Source organism: Protomyctophum bolini (genome assembly GCF_963924005.1).
Source record: "Protomyctophum bolini genome assembly, chromosome: 2".
NCBI classification, from domain to species: Eukaryota; Metazoa; Chordata; class Actinopteri; order Myctophiformes; family Myctophidae; genus Protomyctophum; species Protomyctophum bolini.
The window spans coordinates 13794009-13813777 of record NC_137863.1 but is presented as its reverse complement, the minus strand read 5'-3'; the positions used below and the strand labels follow the sequence as shown (position 1 = coordinate 13813777).

The following is a 19769-nucleotide window of genomic DNA, read 5'->3' as shown; positions in this document are numbered from 1 at the left end:
TTCTCCAGTGATTACCACAGGTGATACGGCCCCCTGCTCCCTTCCACATTTGAAATGCAACCCAATGAAAATTAAGGCATTAATAAATAGACAAATGAACACTTCTGAGATTGAGCTGCCTGCCGAGTTACAATGTTGGGTCATTTCTCAAAACTCATAGTTTATCATTCTGAATTTCAAAATGTGGCTGTGAAATAGCAGACCTCTGACATCTGTCTGTTCTAACATCTATAGAGTTGTTAGAACAAAAGAAAATGACAAATGTGGATGCCAACAGCGCCCAGTGCCGTGGACTCAGGGGACCAACAGCGCCCAGTGCCGTGGAGGGGACCAAAATCCAAATGGAGAACTGCTCTAGCACTCTCCAGATGGAAAGGGTTGTCTGATAACTATGTTTGCTCTGTGTTGGGCGCCACAAAAAAGGGTGAATGAATTAAGAAAATAAAGAATGGAGTACATGAGAGGGTTGGCTAGTCTGGTTTCCCCGTCAAACCAGCAGCAAGCAGAACACATAAGATAGGGTCGACTTTTCTCTTAAAATCAAGATACATTTTATTTCTTTTCTTAAAAAACAAACATTACAAAAAAAATCTGAATAGAGAATTAGAACAATGAACAGGAGGGGGAAAAGAACATTCATTTTTGGACTCTATAAAAAATCCATCTCTTCTTGATTTTCATAAACAAAACAAATAAAAAGAGCAAAATAAAATAAAATAAAACAGCATTAGGGATGCCTGGCACAAAGGGTTGAAAGGTTAAGAAGATGCTTTGGCCATGCAGGGAACGATGCGTTTTGGGGCGCTTCACATAGCATTGTGCGAATTTATTTTAAAAGCCCAACATACGATATAACCTAAGTCACGGAAGCAGCTGATGGGAGCACTTTCAGGCAGAGAAAATGCCAGACTAAGCGTGTGCGCACGTACACACGCACACACACACACACACACACCCACGCATACACATTTAAACAAGTACACAAACACACCCCCGATATCGGTCGTTGCACCTGTCTGGCACGTAACAAACACTCAGCAGTGTAACCCCCCCCCCCCCCCGCCCGCCCTCTCCCAGAGCTTCTACAGGCTTATCAGGAACACTCTATATTACACACTTTTAAACCGATACAAATGCACAAGCAGCAGTCTGAATCACTGTCCAAAAAAAAGGAGAAAAAAATGAAAGACCTTTCTCTAAGTACACCACAGAACCATTAGAGAGCTATACGAAATTCTGATAGATGCAGGGGATAGAATAAAAAAAAAGAAACGAGGACGGTCTTAATATAACCGTTGAAATTTTAAACAATGACCCTATAACATCCTGCTAAAACATGCTCCTTGCTAGTTTAAAAGCATAAAAGTACCTAAGCGAGGGCAGAGAGACGGCGCAAAATAGATGTCATAGCCTCACTCATGAATCCCAGTTCAGCGGCGGCTGAACCAAAGGGGTAATGTTGCTCAGTAAATACAGCGCTGTAGTGATTGGTGAGAAGAACTGGAATGCTCTGAGCGAGTCCAACAGCTCAGTAATCACAGATCTAACATGAGCAAACAGGCAGGAATCACATGTTCTGCCTGCTGGCTTTCCCCTAGCCATGTCATATCAGATCAGTGATTATCCCAGGAAACATGCACATACACACACACACGCATTATAAACCTGTGTAAGAGTGACCTCCTCACGCACCAGGCGACAGTTCAGGACGGATGCTCACAAAACACCAAGTTCGTAGAAAAAAGCCAAAGCTAATCCAAAAGAAACCGTTTTCCAGAAATGTACACTTTAAAAATAAGAAAAAGATTAAACGGTTATAAGACCACAGCTGAATCGCGAACGAGAGGGGTGGGTAAAGCCAAACGGTGTAGCGGGGGCTGGCAATAAAGTATAAAAGGGAAGATATAGGTCTTTACATAATAGTATGCGTTAATGTTCCTATGTGCATCACAACTGTCTTGCGTTAGGTTTGGGGTAGCCAATAAAACAAAAACGCATAGAATATGTAGTCCAAACCATTGGGCCAGGCCACCACAAAAAAAGAAAAGAAAAAAAAGGAACAAAATTAAAATTAAAATACCAAAACTCTAAACGCAGAGCAACAAAAGAAACCAAAAAACTTGAGAAGACGGGGGTTAAGAGAATGGAGGGGGCTTCGGTGCGCTGCCTTCGTCTAGTCTTCTCCAGAGGGTGCTTCCTCTTCTGAACCATCCTCCTCCTCCTCCTCTTCTTCCTCCTCCTCCTCCTCTTTCTCATCCTTTTTTTCTGCTGCTGCTGGCGCCTCCTTCTTTTTCTTGGGGGCGGGAGAGGGTGCCTTCTTCTCTGCCGTCTTCTCCTCCTCCTCCTCCTCCTCTTCCTCCTCCAGGGGACTCTCAGGCTCCTCTTCTTCCTCCTCCTCCTCTTTGGGTGAGCTCTTCTCTACGGCCTTGGTGCTGGGGCGCCCCTTGCCCTTGCCTTTCATTGGGCTGGGGGTGACTGGAGGCACACACACATACAGAGTTAAAGAGGACACAGCTCATCAGTCATACAAGCCTTGCATAGTTTCCTCTACCGCCGGTGTGTGAACGTGTGAGAATGTGAGTGTTTTTGACGGCAAAGGTTGACCCAATGACAATTTTACGATTTGCAGTTTGTCATGTTTAGTAAAAAAACAAAGTTGTTAAGTGTTCCTTCAGTGCCTCAAGAGCGACCAGTGGAATGTCCGTCGCTCTAGAGCAGGACCACCGTGGAGGTATTGCATGTGACCATGCATTTAGTAATGTAGGATTTATTGATTTTTTTTAATGTCTTTCCAATAGTTGCGAAACCGTGAACTGAATGACCTGGTGACTTAGGATGACCATTTATGTAGTAATTTACTGACAAGTTGGAGGTCAAGTAAAGTAAAGTCAACAGAAAAGGGGAGTTAGAATCTAAAGCATCGGATTATCTGGTTGAGTCATGATTATTAGGAAATTATTAGTAGTCAATGGTTGAGAAACAGTGGGATGTATACACATGGGATGCATAGCAAATGTTACAAAAGCTCTAATATTAGCCCATAGCCCCACCCAACACAACAGTGGTCCCCAGGTCAGGGTGGTGGTCCCTCATTCACAATCACTTCAAAACCCCTGCTCTAGAAACACAGAAGACTGTTTAAATATCATAATCGTACATTATAAATAAGATTAGTTCAAACTGACTCACTCACACATTTTTGTATTGGTAATCATTTCCAATTAATCATAGCGAAACGGAGGGAGCCTCCTCACAAGCCCTTGGGGGTTGGTCCCCGGATCTGAATTTGTCAACCACCATCATAGACAATCCTTTTTAATTTCATTCGTTCAGATTTATGAATAATACTTAATACTAATTTGAATCCAACATGAAAGCTGGTGACCTTTCATCCTCTAATACAGTGGTTCCCAAAGTGTGGTCCAGGAACCCCCAGGGATCCTTGAGGGAGTTCAAGGGGGTCCCCAGCTAGATGATAGATAGGAACCAAATGGACCCTTATGGGTCTGTAACTCAGTGTACACATGGGACCAACGGGTCCAGGTGGTTCTATTTGTACACTCTCAGAGTTAAATAAACATTGATTTTATACAATATAAATGGGGGTCTGAGATAGAAATGCCATTCAATTGGGGTCCGTAGCCTACTGCATGTCAAACTGGGGGTCCTTGAAATTAAAATGATTGAAAATCACTGCTATGGGGGTCCTTGGCATATATTTTGGGGGGTCCACAGGCTAATGAGTGTAATCTTGGGGGTCCTTGACATGAAAACGTTTGGGAACCGTTGCTCTTCAGTACATATAATCTGATGGCATGAAGTAACAGTTTTCTCTTTTTGTGCCTCCATACTGGTGGTTTCTTACCAGTAGCCTTTAGTCGGGGTTTTGGGGACTTCTTCTCCTTCTTCTCCGGCCGACCCCGTCTGCTAGTGATCACCTTCTTAGTCCTCTTCTTGGAGCGACCGTAGTCACTGTCGTCGTCATCCTCCACCGTGAAATCCTCGTCACTGCCCGTCTCATCAGCTGCACACAATATAGAATGACAAGCTGTCAAAGGTGTGTCTTCTGTTGGTCAGTTTATATCTACACAAGCAGTTAGGTCAGAGTTGTGTCATGATCTCCCAGATTTAGTCGTTATTCCAATTAATTCCCCCCCATACACATTTGTGTTGTCACTGCTGTTGTATCCTGCCGACTCACCTGCCAGTGAGGAGCCCCCACCGGGAGGACGTAGGTCATATGGCCTTTGTCCTACTCCTCCCACCCAACACTCCCTGCCGACAGGTGCCACCCCAGCCCGCACATGTACATGTAATGACCAATATCACCATCCCTGACCGGTTTCCCTCCAACGCCCGACAAAGCTGGATGCAGTGGATTCTAACCGACAACCTCTGTGGTGGTGGTGGGCAGTGACTTTACAACTGTGCCACCAAACCGCATCCGAGTAGTTAATGTTCTGATGTAATTGTATGTTGGACCAGCAACGGGGCTCGCTGAAATAATATAATTATTTGCTACGTTAGTTTGTTTATCACACACACACACCATGACACCACTGTAGCAGGTCTCATGATACCAAACAAACGATAAACGAAACTGGTACATATGTTACCGAACATATTTAGCAATGTTTCATAACATTAGTCACATTTTAAGTAGTTTGTACTTAGTTAAAATGAAGGCCGTTTCAGACGGGGAGCGGGTGACACGGGTGCTCTCGCTTGGATCAGCAGGGATCTCGCTGCGGTCTCATGTGCAGACACGTAAAGCTGACCACAATCCAGCCCTTTCTGCCCGCAGGGACATACATGAAACAAGAATTTCACGGGAACACGCCCGTTGGCATCTCAGTTCCTCAACTTCTCCCAATAATCGCCCACCTCTCACTGAAAATGAATTACTTCGGCGTGTCATTCACTCCCTGTCTGAAACGGCCTTTACTCTCTCACATCCCATTTACCTCTGCAGTCAGTGCACCACAGTAAATGCTTTTCACGGTCTGTGTTTTACACAGACTCTGTTTCAGTTCATGCAGCTGCGTTCAATTTGAGGAGATTTTGGGTCAGAGAAGGGTAGGCACTCTTCCATAGTACTCAGCTTAAGTCCTGTGAATTGGGTTTACTTACAATGAGGAGGGTTAATACCAAATGTAGCATATTATATATATATATATATATATATATATATATATTATTATTTTTTGGTTTAATTGAAATACCGTGCCCATGCCCCGAATTGTGTAGTTTTTCACTGCCGGCATTTCGTACCTGCATACAGAGACCAAGAATTTTGTAGTTTGTATGCTAAATGTGTGCAGGTTCGCAGGTAAGCTTACGTTGTGCTGTCAGCGTCACAAGCGTGAAGCAGATTTAGGCAAACCAGTGAAGCCGATGCCTAAACAGAGATTTGGTGAGTCCTCCACAGATACATGGTTTTTCGGTTCTTGGAAACTGTTCTGTGGGGATCAAATTCCCGCTTGGCACAGCAGTCATCTGGGACCAAGTTTGGTAGAATGGTGCCAGCGTTATGCTCGGGACAGACAGAGCTTTTGTGAATTAATAGTCAGACAGACTGACAACACTGGCCTATTTGGGGGCCATTCAAGTCTTGAACGAACACACACCCCACCCATTGTGTGATACAAAGTTTTGCCAACCAGTGAATCCGGTAGCCACACCACCACAACACACACAGATTCGGATTCCGCAGACAGATATTCCTGTTTTTTGGTTCTCGGACACCGTACTATTTGTTCCTTTGTATGCACAATATTTTTCTAAGCTGGCAGAGGAATTGTCAAAACCAATTAATGCCATCAAATTGATTTTCTAAACCCTTAACGAGTCACTATAGATACAAATGTTGGGGGCGTGTTCTCTCCTCCATGTCAGTGCCCATACACTAGGTGGGGTTGGAGAAAGGGCCTTAGTGTGTGCAGTTTGCATGTTCTCCCCGTGTCCCATAGGGTACCAAGTACCCTCACAAAAAACATGCAGTAATCCTGGTCTCTAATGGAGGGGAAAGGAACTGGTTGGTGTTCCTTCCACGCACTATGTGTGACCAGGGAAACGCTCCCGTTAGGTGTAAAGCAGATGAGGGGGATTTTACTGTGAAAACCCCCGCCTTCCATTTCCCCACAAAAGCGGGAGGTGAAATCTTCCATTGCTACATCGCCAGCATAAGTCTTTAGAAGTCTTTAGATGCATGATGAAGTCAGAAATTAGGACCGAACATCAGTGCTATGATCAATTTGCGCACAGGCAGTGTAGATTCCGAGAAAATAGGTTTGGCGGTTTTGTCAATCAGGAAGGGAATGGCTGCGCACGCAGCAAAACAAGTCCAGGAGGGGCTGAGCAAGGCCTTGCCTAGCTAACGGCCGCTGTCAAGAAATTGATTTTAGCGATCCCGTTTTATATAGATAAAAGAATACCTCAAGACATCACCACACGTCTCAGTCACCTCGCGGATTTATGTGATAAGACGTGTGGACATCCTAGGCATCATAAGTGTTAACCCATTTTAGGCGGGAACCCCTTTGGTGTTAGCATTACGTTATGCTTTAGCCATTTAAAAATGGCAGATCTACAAGCTCATGTACCGAGTAGTGCGCTTTGAGCTTGTAGGTCTGCTATTTTTGAAAAATCGAATAACGACTGACTGACGACTTTTCAAACAGACATTTTTAGAATCTGATCTCAGGTCAGAATGGGTTAACTGTGCGTATGTGATCTGGTTCTTACGGTCCATGAAGCCCTCCTCCTGGTCCTCACGCTCCTCGTCCTCGCTGCCTGCATCCCCCAGCAGGATCTCTCTCTGTTTGGAGACGGCCTTGGTGGCAGCCTGGCGCACTGTGCGCTGTTTAGGCTTCACCTCCCGCTCATCATCGCTGTCATCTGAATGCAAAAATAAGAGTAGGGAGATTAGATGCAAGTAAAGCTAACCCAAAGTGGAAACAAAACCACCATCTTGAATTTGCCATTGTTTTTCCAATTGTTTTGTTCTCTGAAGTGCTCTTATAGCTCCAGATGTCTGTACACAATCCTGATCATTGAAGTATGCCACGTGATAGAGAAAAGCTACTGAGTTTATTCAATCTGAAAAATACAAAGCACCAGCCACCTGGTCCAAATTATCGCTCAACAAATGTTGAAAAAGCAATAGTGTGTGTGTGTGGTTCATATCAGACTCAGATAATCATGTTCTGAAATTATGCACACATTAAATAAGCAGATACACTTTGGTATCACTTTTTGATTTGGGCTGCGTGTACCTGCACCCCGTTTTCTTTTCGGCGTCCTCTTGGCTGGCTTCGCCACCGTGGGTTTCTTTCCCCTTTTCTTTTTTGCCTCGTAATCGCTGCCTCCATCCTCTTCCTCCTCCTCCCCAAAATCATTGTCTTCCTCCTCACTACCAACGTCATCTGCAGTGATTTGGGATACGTTAGTACGTCTCGGTCTTGGTATAGACTTCACTTTAACATACCAGCCACATTCGTTTTCTCTTAATCAATTTGCTACAGAGTGGCCTACCTGCTGAATCATTTTTGGGTTTGGTGACCTTTTCCTTTTCCTCAGAGTCCTCGCTGAAAAGAAAGGAGAAAGAAAATCAAAACAAAAAAACAGAGCAATAGGAACCAGACAGGGGGTAGTCCAGCAGAGAGTATCCTTAAAGCCACTGATACAACATATATTCGTGAAAATACACAATGGAGACCAGTTTTATTGGGCTGTTAACATAGAAGTGATGTGTTGGAGGGAGCTGACATCCCAAGGCACTCTCCCCAAACGACTGCAATTGGAAAACAAACATGTGGCCCCACTGTCTTACATGCCTTGCTTTGCTCCAAGCTTCCGTTAGCGGAACCTGTGTCCAAATAGACCTCAAATCTATAATTATTAAGTACCCCATAGCAAGGAATCATAGTTTCAAACCCTCAATTATAGATGGAGCATTGGACTAGAAAGGGGATTCGTTTGCCAGCCAAGTCTATGGACTTTGTAAATGTGATTTATTACATAAGAGGATGAATGCTACTGACATTAATGACCCATACTGACCCCAATATTATTTGTTTTTGCATCATCTATTTTTTGTGCATTGGCCCTTTGTCTAAGACAAATTTCTTCCTCGGGAGACTAATAAAGTATATCTCTATTTTTTTCCCAATTTATACATATTCTATTGTGTATACTTAATATCTTTAACTTGCTTAGATGCTTGTTTTAGATCTGTCGGAGCAGGACCCAGCACTTTGGGGGGTGGGAGGGTAACATAGACCCCTGTATGCTATTGTCCAATTGGTTGATTTGGAAAATACTCCCACCAAATACTCATAAAAAATAAAGTTATATAATCATGGGCATAAATGTCTAAGCAGCCAACCGAAGGCTGTGGTAAAGACAAGAGACAACTCAAACAAACAATGGTGCCAGACAGAGGAGCTCACCTGTCCTCCTGCGAGTTCTTTGAGCGCTTGTGCTTTGGCTCACGAGGGGCCACCGTGCGCACCTTCTTGCGCTTTTCTCCTCCAAATGCCTCATCTGAAAGGAAAGGAGTCAAGATTGTCTTCCAATTTGCTTGGCCACATGATAATACAGGCAGGGGATGTAATGCTTGCACTCACCGACATATTGACCACCAGTCAAAATAACATTTGCAATCATATGAGCTATAAATCACTATTCTTCAGATTTGTACTCATTGACTAGTCAATTAAAGTCATATTCTTTAACCATGTAATGCTCGCCTAAAAGAAAGGATCTCCAATTGTACGTGTCGCATCACAACTGAAGATGTGAGTAACAAATGATACGTAGCTTGCAGAGTTAGTTCAGTCAGATATACTCGAGGGGTCCACAAGACAGTGGCCTTGAGGTTAGAGTGTCCGCCCTGAAACTGGGAGGTCGGGATTCGATCCCCGGCCGGGTCATACCAAAGACTGTAAAAATGGGACCCAATGCCTCCCTGCTTGGTACTCAGCATCAACTCTAGTAGAATCTACTAATCAAATGATTCCCGAGCACGGCACGGCTGCAGCTCACCGCTCCTTGGCTGCGGCTCACTGCTCCAAGAGATGGGTCAAATGTAGAGAACAAATTTCTATTTGTCTAATTTTTTTCTATTTGTCTAATTTTTATTCTCATTCTATAATAAATATTGGCTAAATCTATTCGTGAGTTATCTGACTGAACTAACATAAATTATTTAAGATTAATCGTCACTAATATATATATATATATACATACACACACACACACACACACTCGGTCGTGCACCAAAGATTGCAGAACTACAAGCTCAACACGTCACATTTGTGACTCCCTATTTTTGGCATTTCCTGTCATATGATAGAGTATAAATAGGGCTTTAGCTTGTAGATCTGTTATGGCAAGCTAATAAATTAGGCTCAATACTATTTCATTTGCAAAGGTATGGGCCTGTCAGTGCTGTAGTGTAGAGAATGATCTGTGAATAGCCTATAATGGAGCACAATACAATGAATACATGTATATCTACATATGGCTGAGTTTTCCTAAAGTGAGTTAGATTACAAATAAAATTGCAATAGTTTGTCTTGCTTACAATATATTGAGTTGCGACCCCTGAATGATATGACCAGATTCTTGCATTTTTTGCCAGGTATAAATGATGAGGTCAAGCATACAAATTAACATCATACAATTGGACATTTTAGTTTAGTAGTATTTACAAAATGATTTGATATAATAATCTTAACCTATACCTGAAAAGTATTCAATTGATTTGGTTTGTGGTCGTGCCATCTTAGGTCATTCTCTAATACTGGTATAAATTCTCAGATATTGATAACCTTTTCAACCAAGTATATGGCCGAGATATAATACTTAACACAAGTACACAACACCCACACGCTTACCTTCACCATCTGACTCGTTGAATTGTGAGTAATTCACCACTTTCCGGTTCCTGTGGGTGAATGCCAGATTAAACCATGTTAGAGTAATGCAGGTACTACATACGAGAACCTATGACATTTTCATTGTACATAATTTAATACACAGCTAGCCAACAACATGACTAGACAATGATCGATATGGCTAGGGTTGTACCATGTGGGCAGAAGTTCCCCACCATGGTACTGAACTCTACCATCTACAGTTTCCAATGGATAATTTGGCAAAGTGTGCGAGAGCAGCTTCAGGTGACAGCAGCTGACTACACAGCTCAGGTGCTCACTGTAACCTACACCCAGACAGAACCAGAACATTCAGGAAGGAAGGGATACGTACAAATCGTAATGGGGGAGGTGGGTGGGGATAAAGGAAACGAGAGAAAAGCCTATACTATCTCTACTAGGCTAGTAGAGATAGTAGGCTTCTCTCTCGTTTGCAAAGGGCTAGTACTTGCACCATCATCATCAATGGCATTCCAGAGGCTCCAGGAACATTGTCTGTGATAGTAATTATCAGTGAGTTCTGCCATAGCAAAAGCGAGCTAGCTTGTTGTGCGGGGAGGGGCAAATGGGCTATAAACCATTACAAGTGCTTAGATTACAGGAGCAGGGAAGAACACTGATACACACACCACAGTGCGGGCCCAGGGAGTCTCTTGGCAACAGCAGTCACATTGGCAAGGTGGCCTACATTCCCATACACTTCATAATGACCAAATCTATTTATTTGAAACGTCAAGGAAATACAAGCTTTAACGGTCGTGTTCTAGGCAGCCGAGTGCTGAATGCAATACCAAGAAAATGAGCCCCGTTTCGATACCTGGAGTAGCAGAGGGGAGGGGCGACGGCGACACAACAGAGCCACTGTCGCTTTGTCACGTCGAGCGAGCGCCGCTGACTCGCATTGTAGCTTATTTAAAAATAAAATACACATTTTCAATGCGTGCACGGAGATTTAGGATTTCGTAATCGTGACACAAATTTGACTAATATTTGATAATAAAAAGGGGGCGGTCTGCGTTATATTATAGAGCAGTGAGAGTCTTGAGAGAATGGAGGGGGGTGTGGTGACTTTTGGTCGCTCTCCGCCTCCCTCTGACATCATCACTCAACAGCGTTGTCGTTCATTTACTTGGTCATATACATTTTCAAAAAAAAAGTGAAGCCCGCGCTCTCCCTTTTACTGCGATTGCACTGAAAAACAATGGGGTCTGCAAAACACACTGCGTTGTTTCTACGTACGAACACAACGTTTTTCTGCGAAATGGAGGCGCACCAGTGTGCGCGGCACGAGCCGCGCGCCGAACAACGCCGGCCTACAAGCTCACAGTGCGTCGAGAAGCGACGTGCCGTGGGCTTGTAGATCGGCCATTTTCGGATAACGAGATCAAATCCAGAGGCCGATGACCACCTCCAGTCCTGGTTTTTATTAGCAGCGTCTCTCTCTCTCTCTCAGAGAAGAGCCTCCTGTGGATGAATGGGGGAGCAGCCATATTCTCATTGAGAGAGAAAAAAACAGCAGGCCTGCTAACATGGGGAGCTGTACATTGAAACCAGTTCTGATCAGAACGCCACGGCCATATCGCACCAAACAATCCGCAGCACGAAGCCCAGTAGACGGGCACACACGAGACGAGCCCGCGCAATGAATACACATCTACACACAAGACATGATGGCGAACATTCCTCGTTGCTGCTGGGAACCATGTTAAGAGTGTGAGCGTGCACGGGGGGCTAGGGGAAAAACACATTTCTTGCATACATTTTTCATGAAATAAACAATTCCGTGGGCATAAACGGAACATGCTAAGAGACGTGTGCGGTGCGTGCACGGCGTGTAGCCAGAGAGCGGAGGACATGTTCGGCAAAACCTTACCTCACTGGTCTTGACATTTTGCAGGAATACTGTAGAGGTTAAGGATGTAAGAAAGGAAAAAATAAGCCCACAGAAACGAGACCTAAAATATCCCCACTCTGCAACTCTAAGGCGCGCGACCAGGCGCACAACTCCACGCCACGAGCAATTGCGTGAAACAAAAATTATAGGGGCTATTTGTCTCCCAAACGCGATTTTACTTAGATTTTTACCTTCAGCTACTCAAAATGGTGAATAAAACAAACTGAAACTGCAGCCAGTGTGCAACCGAACACCATGGCCTTGTGGGTGGGTCCTTTGTGACGAGGGTCCACCCATACGCGTCTCTGAGAGGACAGCCTCGAACGTTGCGTGCTTCAATTGGCTGATTTGAAAGAGGAGTCTGCTTCAGAGTGGAGGGTTTGAGTGCTCGTCAAAGCGGGGGTCGTCCTATTTACCCTCCCCCCTGAGCACGGGCGGTTGAGTCTGCACAGAAAACAAAAAAAGGCCTTCAGTTTAGAGATGCAAACATTCTATTTGGCTTCTGAAATGCATATTATTGTTGTTGCATGCAGAACTGCATACAGACAGAAACACACTGTGTATGAGCAGTTTCCTAGGCTGTTAAGTCTAAATTGTCTGGGACATGAATAACAGTAGTAACACTGATTAGCTTGCTGTCTCACCTGGCAGAGCAAAGCTGCAGCATGAGGTGATGGCAGCAAGCAAAGTCTAATGTATGCCATACCTCCATACAGTAGCTACAAATAAAATAATACACAGCTCACAACATTTTCTGGATAAGAGACCCATGTCTGTATTGTTGAGAACTTTGAAAGAAAATAAACAAATTGGCATGCATTCTACAATATTTCTGCAGGAACATAAGAAAGATTATAGGTTGAGAAAATCACTAATATTCTGAAGATGCTACTTTTCTATTCAGTTATTTAAAATAATTTGAAATGTTTTTTGTTTAGAGGTATATATTTTTGCTGCACTTAACTTACAAACAACTGTGTCAAAGGTCAAGATTTGAATATTATGGAAGGGTTGATAAATTGGCTGATAAATTCTTGACCAATCTGTTTTTTGAAGCATAAAACACAAATCAGTCTTCGAAGTCCATATTGTCTATTTCTAAAATATAGAAGACTAAAGGGGTTATTTTAACAATGGAAGTAACCTACTTTCTTCTATAAAGTGCTTAATTGTTGCGATGTAGTTCGCACATTACTATGAAAACCTGCAAAACCCGTCCGTCGCCATCAGTCACGCCTCCATATGGCCGCCAGTCCATCATGCCTCGTGACACGATCCATATATGGCCATCTCCATATATGAAGATCACGACACTGACCTCATCCATGGAGAAGACCATCATCACCTAGATCTGCAAGCCGGCCACAACTCCACATCTGACCTCAAACCTCAAACACTTATATGGAGCTGACCTGTTCTGACATGCCATACCGATATGTTGATCCTCCCCACCCCACTTGTCCTTCCTCTTCGATGTCTCCCTTTTGACTGATACCTGTCCATTCAAACTCTAGACTAGCCCGCCCCAAAGTTATTAGGCTAGTGCAGCCGTGCCCGGCAGCTGGCGAAAACTATAGTTCTCAACAGGTCCGAAAATTAAGGCCCGGCCCTACCTGGGCCCTCATCAAACCCTGTACACTGTGTGTGTGTGTGTGTGTGTGTGTGTGTGTGTGTGTGTGTGTGTGTGTGTGTGTGTGTGTGTGTGTGTGTGTGTGTGTGTATGCATGTATGTATGTATGTGCGGAAAATATACTTCAGACATCTCATGGAAGTTGTATGGAAGTTCTTTCCATGCATTTGACATTAATACATATTTTGAACATTTGCATTATAACAATGCAATATTTCCATTCACTGTACACTGAATTATTTTCTCTTCTTTTGATCTTGGCCTCTTTTTTGTTGTTGAGGAATTCTGATAATTTTGGAAGTTCTGTATGGAAGTAAACTTTGTTTTAGCGATTCATTGAATTTCAAGTCCACCCACACATGTGGTGAGTTAGGGTAGGATCTGTCAAATTAGGGCTTGTTTGGAATGTGAGATATTCCCATCTTGGTGTGTACTGTACTGTATGTATGTGAATGTGTCTGTGTGTGTACGCACATGCGCACCACAAGTGAACTGTTTGAAGACATATATGGCCTAAAATTAGAGAATAGGCTGCTGATTTTCATGAACACCGATATCGTCCCTCTATATTGAGGGACATACTAGTGAAAACTGTAAAAAATGCATGACATCTGACTCTCTCATTCCCTCACTGTCTTTCTCTTTCTACTGATAGATCAACAGACAGACCTCCAGACATCTGTGTGCAGGGACAATGTCAGAGTGAGGAGCAGCCAGGTATGTTGCTATGGCAACCGGCAAAGTGAGTCTCCCTCCTCTCCTCTGCCTTCATGGCTGTGGATGCATTCCTTACTCCAAGATGTGCTCTGCTGTACAGCATTGCAGAGCACAACAGCAACGCTACCATGCTATGTCGTACCTGTGGATTTGTTCTGTTTGTGCGCAATAATTGCCTATATAGCTTAGCAGATGAGGTGCATTTCCCCCACATGTGATGTACAAAGATGGTGTACATAGTGTAGATTACGTGTGTGACTGTGTGTGTGTGTGTGTGTGTGTGTGTGTGTGTGTGTGTGTGTGTGTGTGTGTGTGTCTGTGTCTGTGTGTCTGTGTGTGTACACTTTATCTATTGCTTGTCCCAAGTGTGCAGCTCTTTCTGTGTAGCACTACCACCTTGTGGTTAAAATGTAATACTGCAGTGCAGTCACACAAGAAGTGTGTCCAGTAAAATGTCCATAACGAAGGATCCTACATTATGGAAAAGTGAACTCACAAAATATGGATTGAATCTATGATAGAAATAGTAGCGTATGTATGTATACAATTAATTGTAAAATGTGGCATGGGCCATTAGGGTCTCCAACTCTCCGTCTTAATGTGACGTGCCAAGTCTAATGAGCATCCGAGGTCCCCCTTGAACCACATGTGCCCATCCGTATTGCATTAGTTAAAGTTACATATTATGAGTAACGCCACATCCACACTCCACAGTGACTGCTTTGACGAATTTCAATGCTGATGTGAGATTTAATTAGCGCCTGAATGGAACACAGAGACAAAAACGCTGTGCTGAATAGTTGGCTTTAGTTTACTACCCTCAAACTAGAGGCCTCTCTTGATTTTAGGGGTTTCAAACTTTGTTGTGGAGCCTGATGACTCCAGGCAAAAATGACTGCCAAATGGCTATTGTGGTGTGCTGAGGAGGGATGGGTCTGTGACTGAACATTAGGGCTGCAACTAACGATTATTTTCATAATCGGTTATTTAAACGATTAATCGGATTATGGCACTTACTTAGCTATCACCTTATAAATTAGATTTAGTTCTTGTAGACAAGTTCTAACTACCAACAAACAAAAAGACCTTAAAGATGAATAATTCATTCAAAAATACATTAGGCCTATTACATTTTGCTCAGATGCTTTGAAATAAATTAAAGCCATCCGGTCCCTTTACTCTTATTCTGACTGCATACATTTGATTAAGGAATATAATGCTATCCTGTATGCAGGTCCAAATTAGTTGTATTGTTTTTAATGTTAATGTACAATAGAAACTCCATCTTACATCTACTGCAGGTAATTATTTTCTTTAAAATGAGACATTTGATGTTTTTGGATACCATGTGATTCTGCATAGGTCGCCACCAGTGGTATGTGTCATATTTTGCTTTGCAGTCGCTATTGTGCATGTGCGACTATCAGCAGATTGTAAGGGAAGAGAGATGGCTCACTCCTCTTTAGCTTAGTTACATTTAACACTGGAAAAACACCCACAATTAATTGCAAAAAAGTGATTAGTTGCCGATTGGATTACGATTAATAAATTAGGTTGTGGGTTCGAATCACATGCACTTCGTCAGGCCTCATTCACACGTATCAAACCCCAATCAAGCAAATGTTTGGTCGTTTTTATTGGGCCACCACAATGCTTTTCCAATGGGAGTCACATGGCTTGACCAAACATTTTTGTTTGATGAGGGGGGAGGGGCAGAACACCACCAGCAATTTTTATTTAACCTTTATTTAACCAGTAAAATCACATTGAGACTGCGTCTCTTTTACAAGTGGGAACTGGCCAAGAGGCAGAAATAAAAATTACACTACAATACAACATCATCAAAGTTACATTTTTAACCAGCAAATACAACATCCGTAATACACCTTAAAATACCTATACATAAATACAACAAGTCACCTGACCTACTTTTTTCTTTTTAGTAGCAGGGCAAAATACACAATACAGTATACACAAATATACACAAACTCCACGAAATTAGCCGATATAATAGATATATAGGCATGAAAATAAGCTAGAACATATCCCGACATGTGCAAGTGTTGGATTGTACATCAAAGATGATCCTCTTGAAAGTTCTCAAAGGAACTTTCAAAGACAGTTTTATTCTGGACTGTAGGTCATTCCACGACCAAGGGCCAAAGAAGGCCAGACATTTTTTGCCCCCCTCAGATTTAAATGCTGGCACTACACACCGCAGCCAAGCATTTGACCTGAGGTTTAGGCCGTTTTGGACCAGGTCGAATTTAGATATAATATAAGACGGCAAGTCACCCAGAATGGCTTTATAAATAAAAATGTGCCAATGTTGAAGCCTGCGAGCTGCCAATGAAAACCAACCGACTGCAGCATACAGCGTGCAGTGATGCGTTCTGAAAGGTGCATTTGTTATGAATCTTAGTGCCGCATGATACAAGGGATCCAATTTGGTCAAAGATGAGGAGCAGGCAAACCTATACATGGTATCACCGTAATCCAATTGGGACAGAAAGAGACCAATGACAAGTTTTTTACGAGCTGAACAAGAAAAACAAGCCTTCAATCTATAGAAGAAACCCAAAGTGAATTTAAGCTTTTTGCACAAAGAATCAATATGAAATTTGAAATTAAGGTGTTTATCCAACCAGAAGCCAAGGTATTTGTATCGTTCCACCCATTCAATGGAAGTTCCATCGAGAGTGGAGATACTCATTTGAGCTGAAATAGCTCGTGGAGTGAACAACATAGCTTTAGTTTTGGTGCCATTTAGCAATAGTTTGCTCTTTATTAATTCGTGCTGCAGGGAGACGCTGTTTGCTTCATGCGCTCTTATCATCATACACCATTCATGATACATCATCTTACATCACATTCCATACTCAGCCAATCCGCTGAGCACATTCCATGCTAAATGGAGAGAGACAGCTGTGCATAGGAATTCAAAGTATAATTATAATGTACAATATCACCAGTGAACATGCCTAGTATGAATGTATGTTAGACTAATGGACTGTTACAGTATTTGTACATCTACGTCTATCCATAACAACCTTGACAGAACCAGAAACAACTTTATTGTCACATCCTTGTGTCAAGAAGTGGGAAATCATTTTGTTGTTTTCCAGAAAAAGATGGATAACTAGTTGCCCCCTTAACATAGTTGCCCACAAATCAAAAAATAAATGTCTATAGTCTATAAATGAGGCAGAACAAAAGGACAGTTCCCATGCTTCACTTCACATTACCACCAAAAGATGGCAATGTAGGACAGTCGTCGGCAAGGAAATATAATTGGATTATCACTTGCAAGTGCAGCCATTATATTACTAATTCTACTCAGTCGCCAAAGCGGATGCCTGCTGGCTAAATGTTTGACTCAGTAACAAACTGTGTGTGTGTGTGTGTGTGTGTGTGTGTGTGTGTGTGTGTGTGTGTGTGTGTGTGTGTGTGTGTGTGTGTGTGTGTGTGATATGTCTCTTGACCTGACTGTGACACGCTGGGTTGGTGCATCCCTTGTTCAGCAGTCTGCAAGCCTGCTGTGAGAGACTTATAGGGGGATAACAGGGACAAAACCAACCGGGTTAAGAACTTCCATAAATGAACATCCTGTTCAAAGGCTCATCGTCCCTCCTGGCAGAGTGATTGTTCTTATACATCATCCTCCCCTCCATTTCGTTGGCTTTCATTTCTCCTCATTTTCTCAGTTCTCCTCTCAGATGAGTTGCTGGAGGCAACTCTATGCAGTGGAGTCGGACTAAAGAAATGTGGGAATATGTGCAAGAGATAAAGAAGGCTTTGTGTAGCTTGATATGTATTTAATGTATATGTATTTGGACTATGTGTAATATGGACAATATCTAATGTTTATTCTTTATTTTTCCTCCTACTTATATGTCCTTACTTATTATATTTAATGATTTACTGCTCATATCTGCATTTAGGCCTACTTACTGACAGATGAGAGATGCGAAAATACTTTTTGCTGTAATAAAAATAAATTGAATCTCATCTCATCTCAAATACAAAAAGATACACTTGCCACATGGTGCCTCAAATGAAGGTTTGACTGAACTTGAGTAACTTTAGGCAAGGTAGAAATACTGTACAGAGATAAACTGCGTGATGCTAGAGCCAAAACCATATTTCACTGCTGTTTTGCCAGCTTTACTTTTAATTGTACATTGTCAAAACCCTTATAGCGCGGGTACCCTCCTCCATACACACACACACACACACACACACACACACACACACACACACACACACACACACACACACACACACACACACACACACACACACACACACACACACACACACACACACACACAGTAATTGTTAGTAATTCTGGAGTACTACGTAAATACAGTGGAGGACAATCAGGACATGCCAGATATATCACTCTATTTCAAACACGCACACGCATGCATGCATGCACAGACAGACAGCAGCGCAATTAAATGCTGACAAATATAGACACAGAGTCACAGACGTAACACTCACATAGCCCCATCACATCACACTGAACAACCATTCAACTATAAAATCAATAAATCACAGTGTATTTGCAGGCCCCTGTCAAGCAAACACATGCAAGAAGTAAAGTAAGTACCTCAAAAAACTGTACTTTAGTACTGGAGTAACTCTACAAGTGGAACCATAAGGGTCCATTTGGTTCCATTTGTGCACTATCATGGAGTCTAATTGAGTCATTACTTGAGACAATTAAACTGTAGAATGGACCGGTTGGAGACATTTGTTTTTTAATTTTTTCTTTTGACAGGGACAATGCTCATTAATCAACATGTCAGTTTTGACATCCATGTAAATGGGCCAATAGCTAGTATGTAACGTAACGTTTGAAAAAGCTTGTCCATTCACACCAATGCTTTCAAGTCAGCCTGTGATGTGACGCGCAGTCGCTTCAACTTCTCGCAACTCCTCTGTGGGCATACTGTAGAATGTAAATTCTTCTGTTAAACAAAATAAAAAATGAATTGCTATTCGCCCTACTTTGATGAAAGTTTAATTACCGCCCGTGATCCCAGAGTATCCTAACAAGATATCATCAGTGTAAAAGGTTTGAACGAAGCTGCGAGCGACGTGAGAGCCGTGTGTTCTCAACAATTCCCCACTCTCTTGCTGAGAGCAGATCTGCTGACAGCCATACAGCTTGAAATGTAAATAGGTCCGGCATTAGTATTCATCTGTCGTCCTGTACGCTGTGACTGTGTGTGTGTGTGTGTGTGTGTGTGTGTGTGTGTGTGTGTGTGTGTGTGTGTGTGTGTGTGTGCACGTGCACATGTGCATGTGCTCAGACGGGGTAAGGGAGTTGTGATGTATTTGATCAGACTCTCATTGGTTTAGTGTGAATCTCAGTAGCAAGAGTTCATTTGTAGGACAGTCAGCAGCGCTGAGTGCACTGCCTTTGTTTCAATTCACGATTATCTGGTTCCGATCAGATTGTGTGTGTGTGTGTGTGTGTGTGTGTGTGTGTGTGTGTGTGTGTGTGTGTGTGTGTGTGTGTGTGTGTGTGTGTGTGCGCGTGTGCGTGTGCGTGTGTGTGTGTGTGTGTGTGTGCGTGTGTGTG

General features: G+C 42.8%; 1 protein-coding gene across 1 annotated transcript; it reads right to left on the bottom strand.

The window, feature by feature from the left end:
• Nucleotides 1–522: 522 nt before the first annotated feature.
• Nucleotides 523–12081, bottom strand: nucks1a (nuclear casein kinase and cyclin-dependent kinase substrate 1a). Its single transcript, XM_080773634.1, has 8 exons — nt 11812–12081; nt 9900–9949; nt 8451–8544; nt 7534–7586; nt 7275–7424; nt 6745–6897; nt 3866–4024; nt 523–2475 (listed from the first exon to the last, which is right to left on the bottom strand). Exons 1-8 carry the CDS (start codon nt 11826–11828, stop codon nt 2174–2176), a joined length of 978 nt encoding a protein of 325 aa, XP_080629760.1. The 5' UTR covers nt 11829–12081; the 3' UTR covers nt 523–2173.
• Between the last annotated feature and the right edge of the window lie 7688 nt (nt 12082–19769).

Coding starts and splice junctions, on each gene's coding strand:
- nucks1a (XM_080773634.1), bottom strand. Junction 7,587..8,450: donor AAGAACTCGCAGGAGGACAG/GTGAGCTCCTCT, acceptor CTTTCTTTTCAG/CGAGGACTCTGAGGAAAAGG. Junction 6,898..7,274: donor GAAAAGAAAACGGGGTGCAG/GTACACGCAGCC, acceptor TTTTGCATTCAG/ATGACAGCGATGATGAGCGG.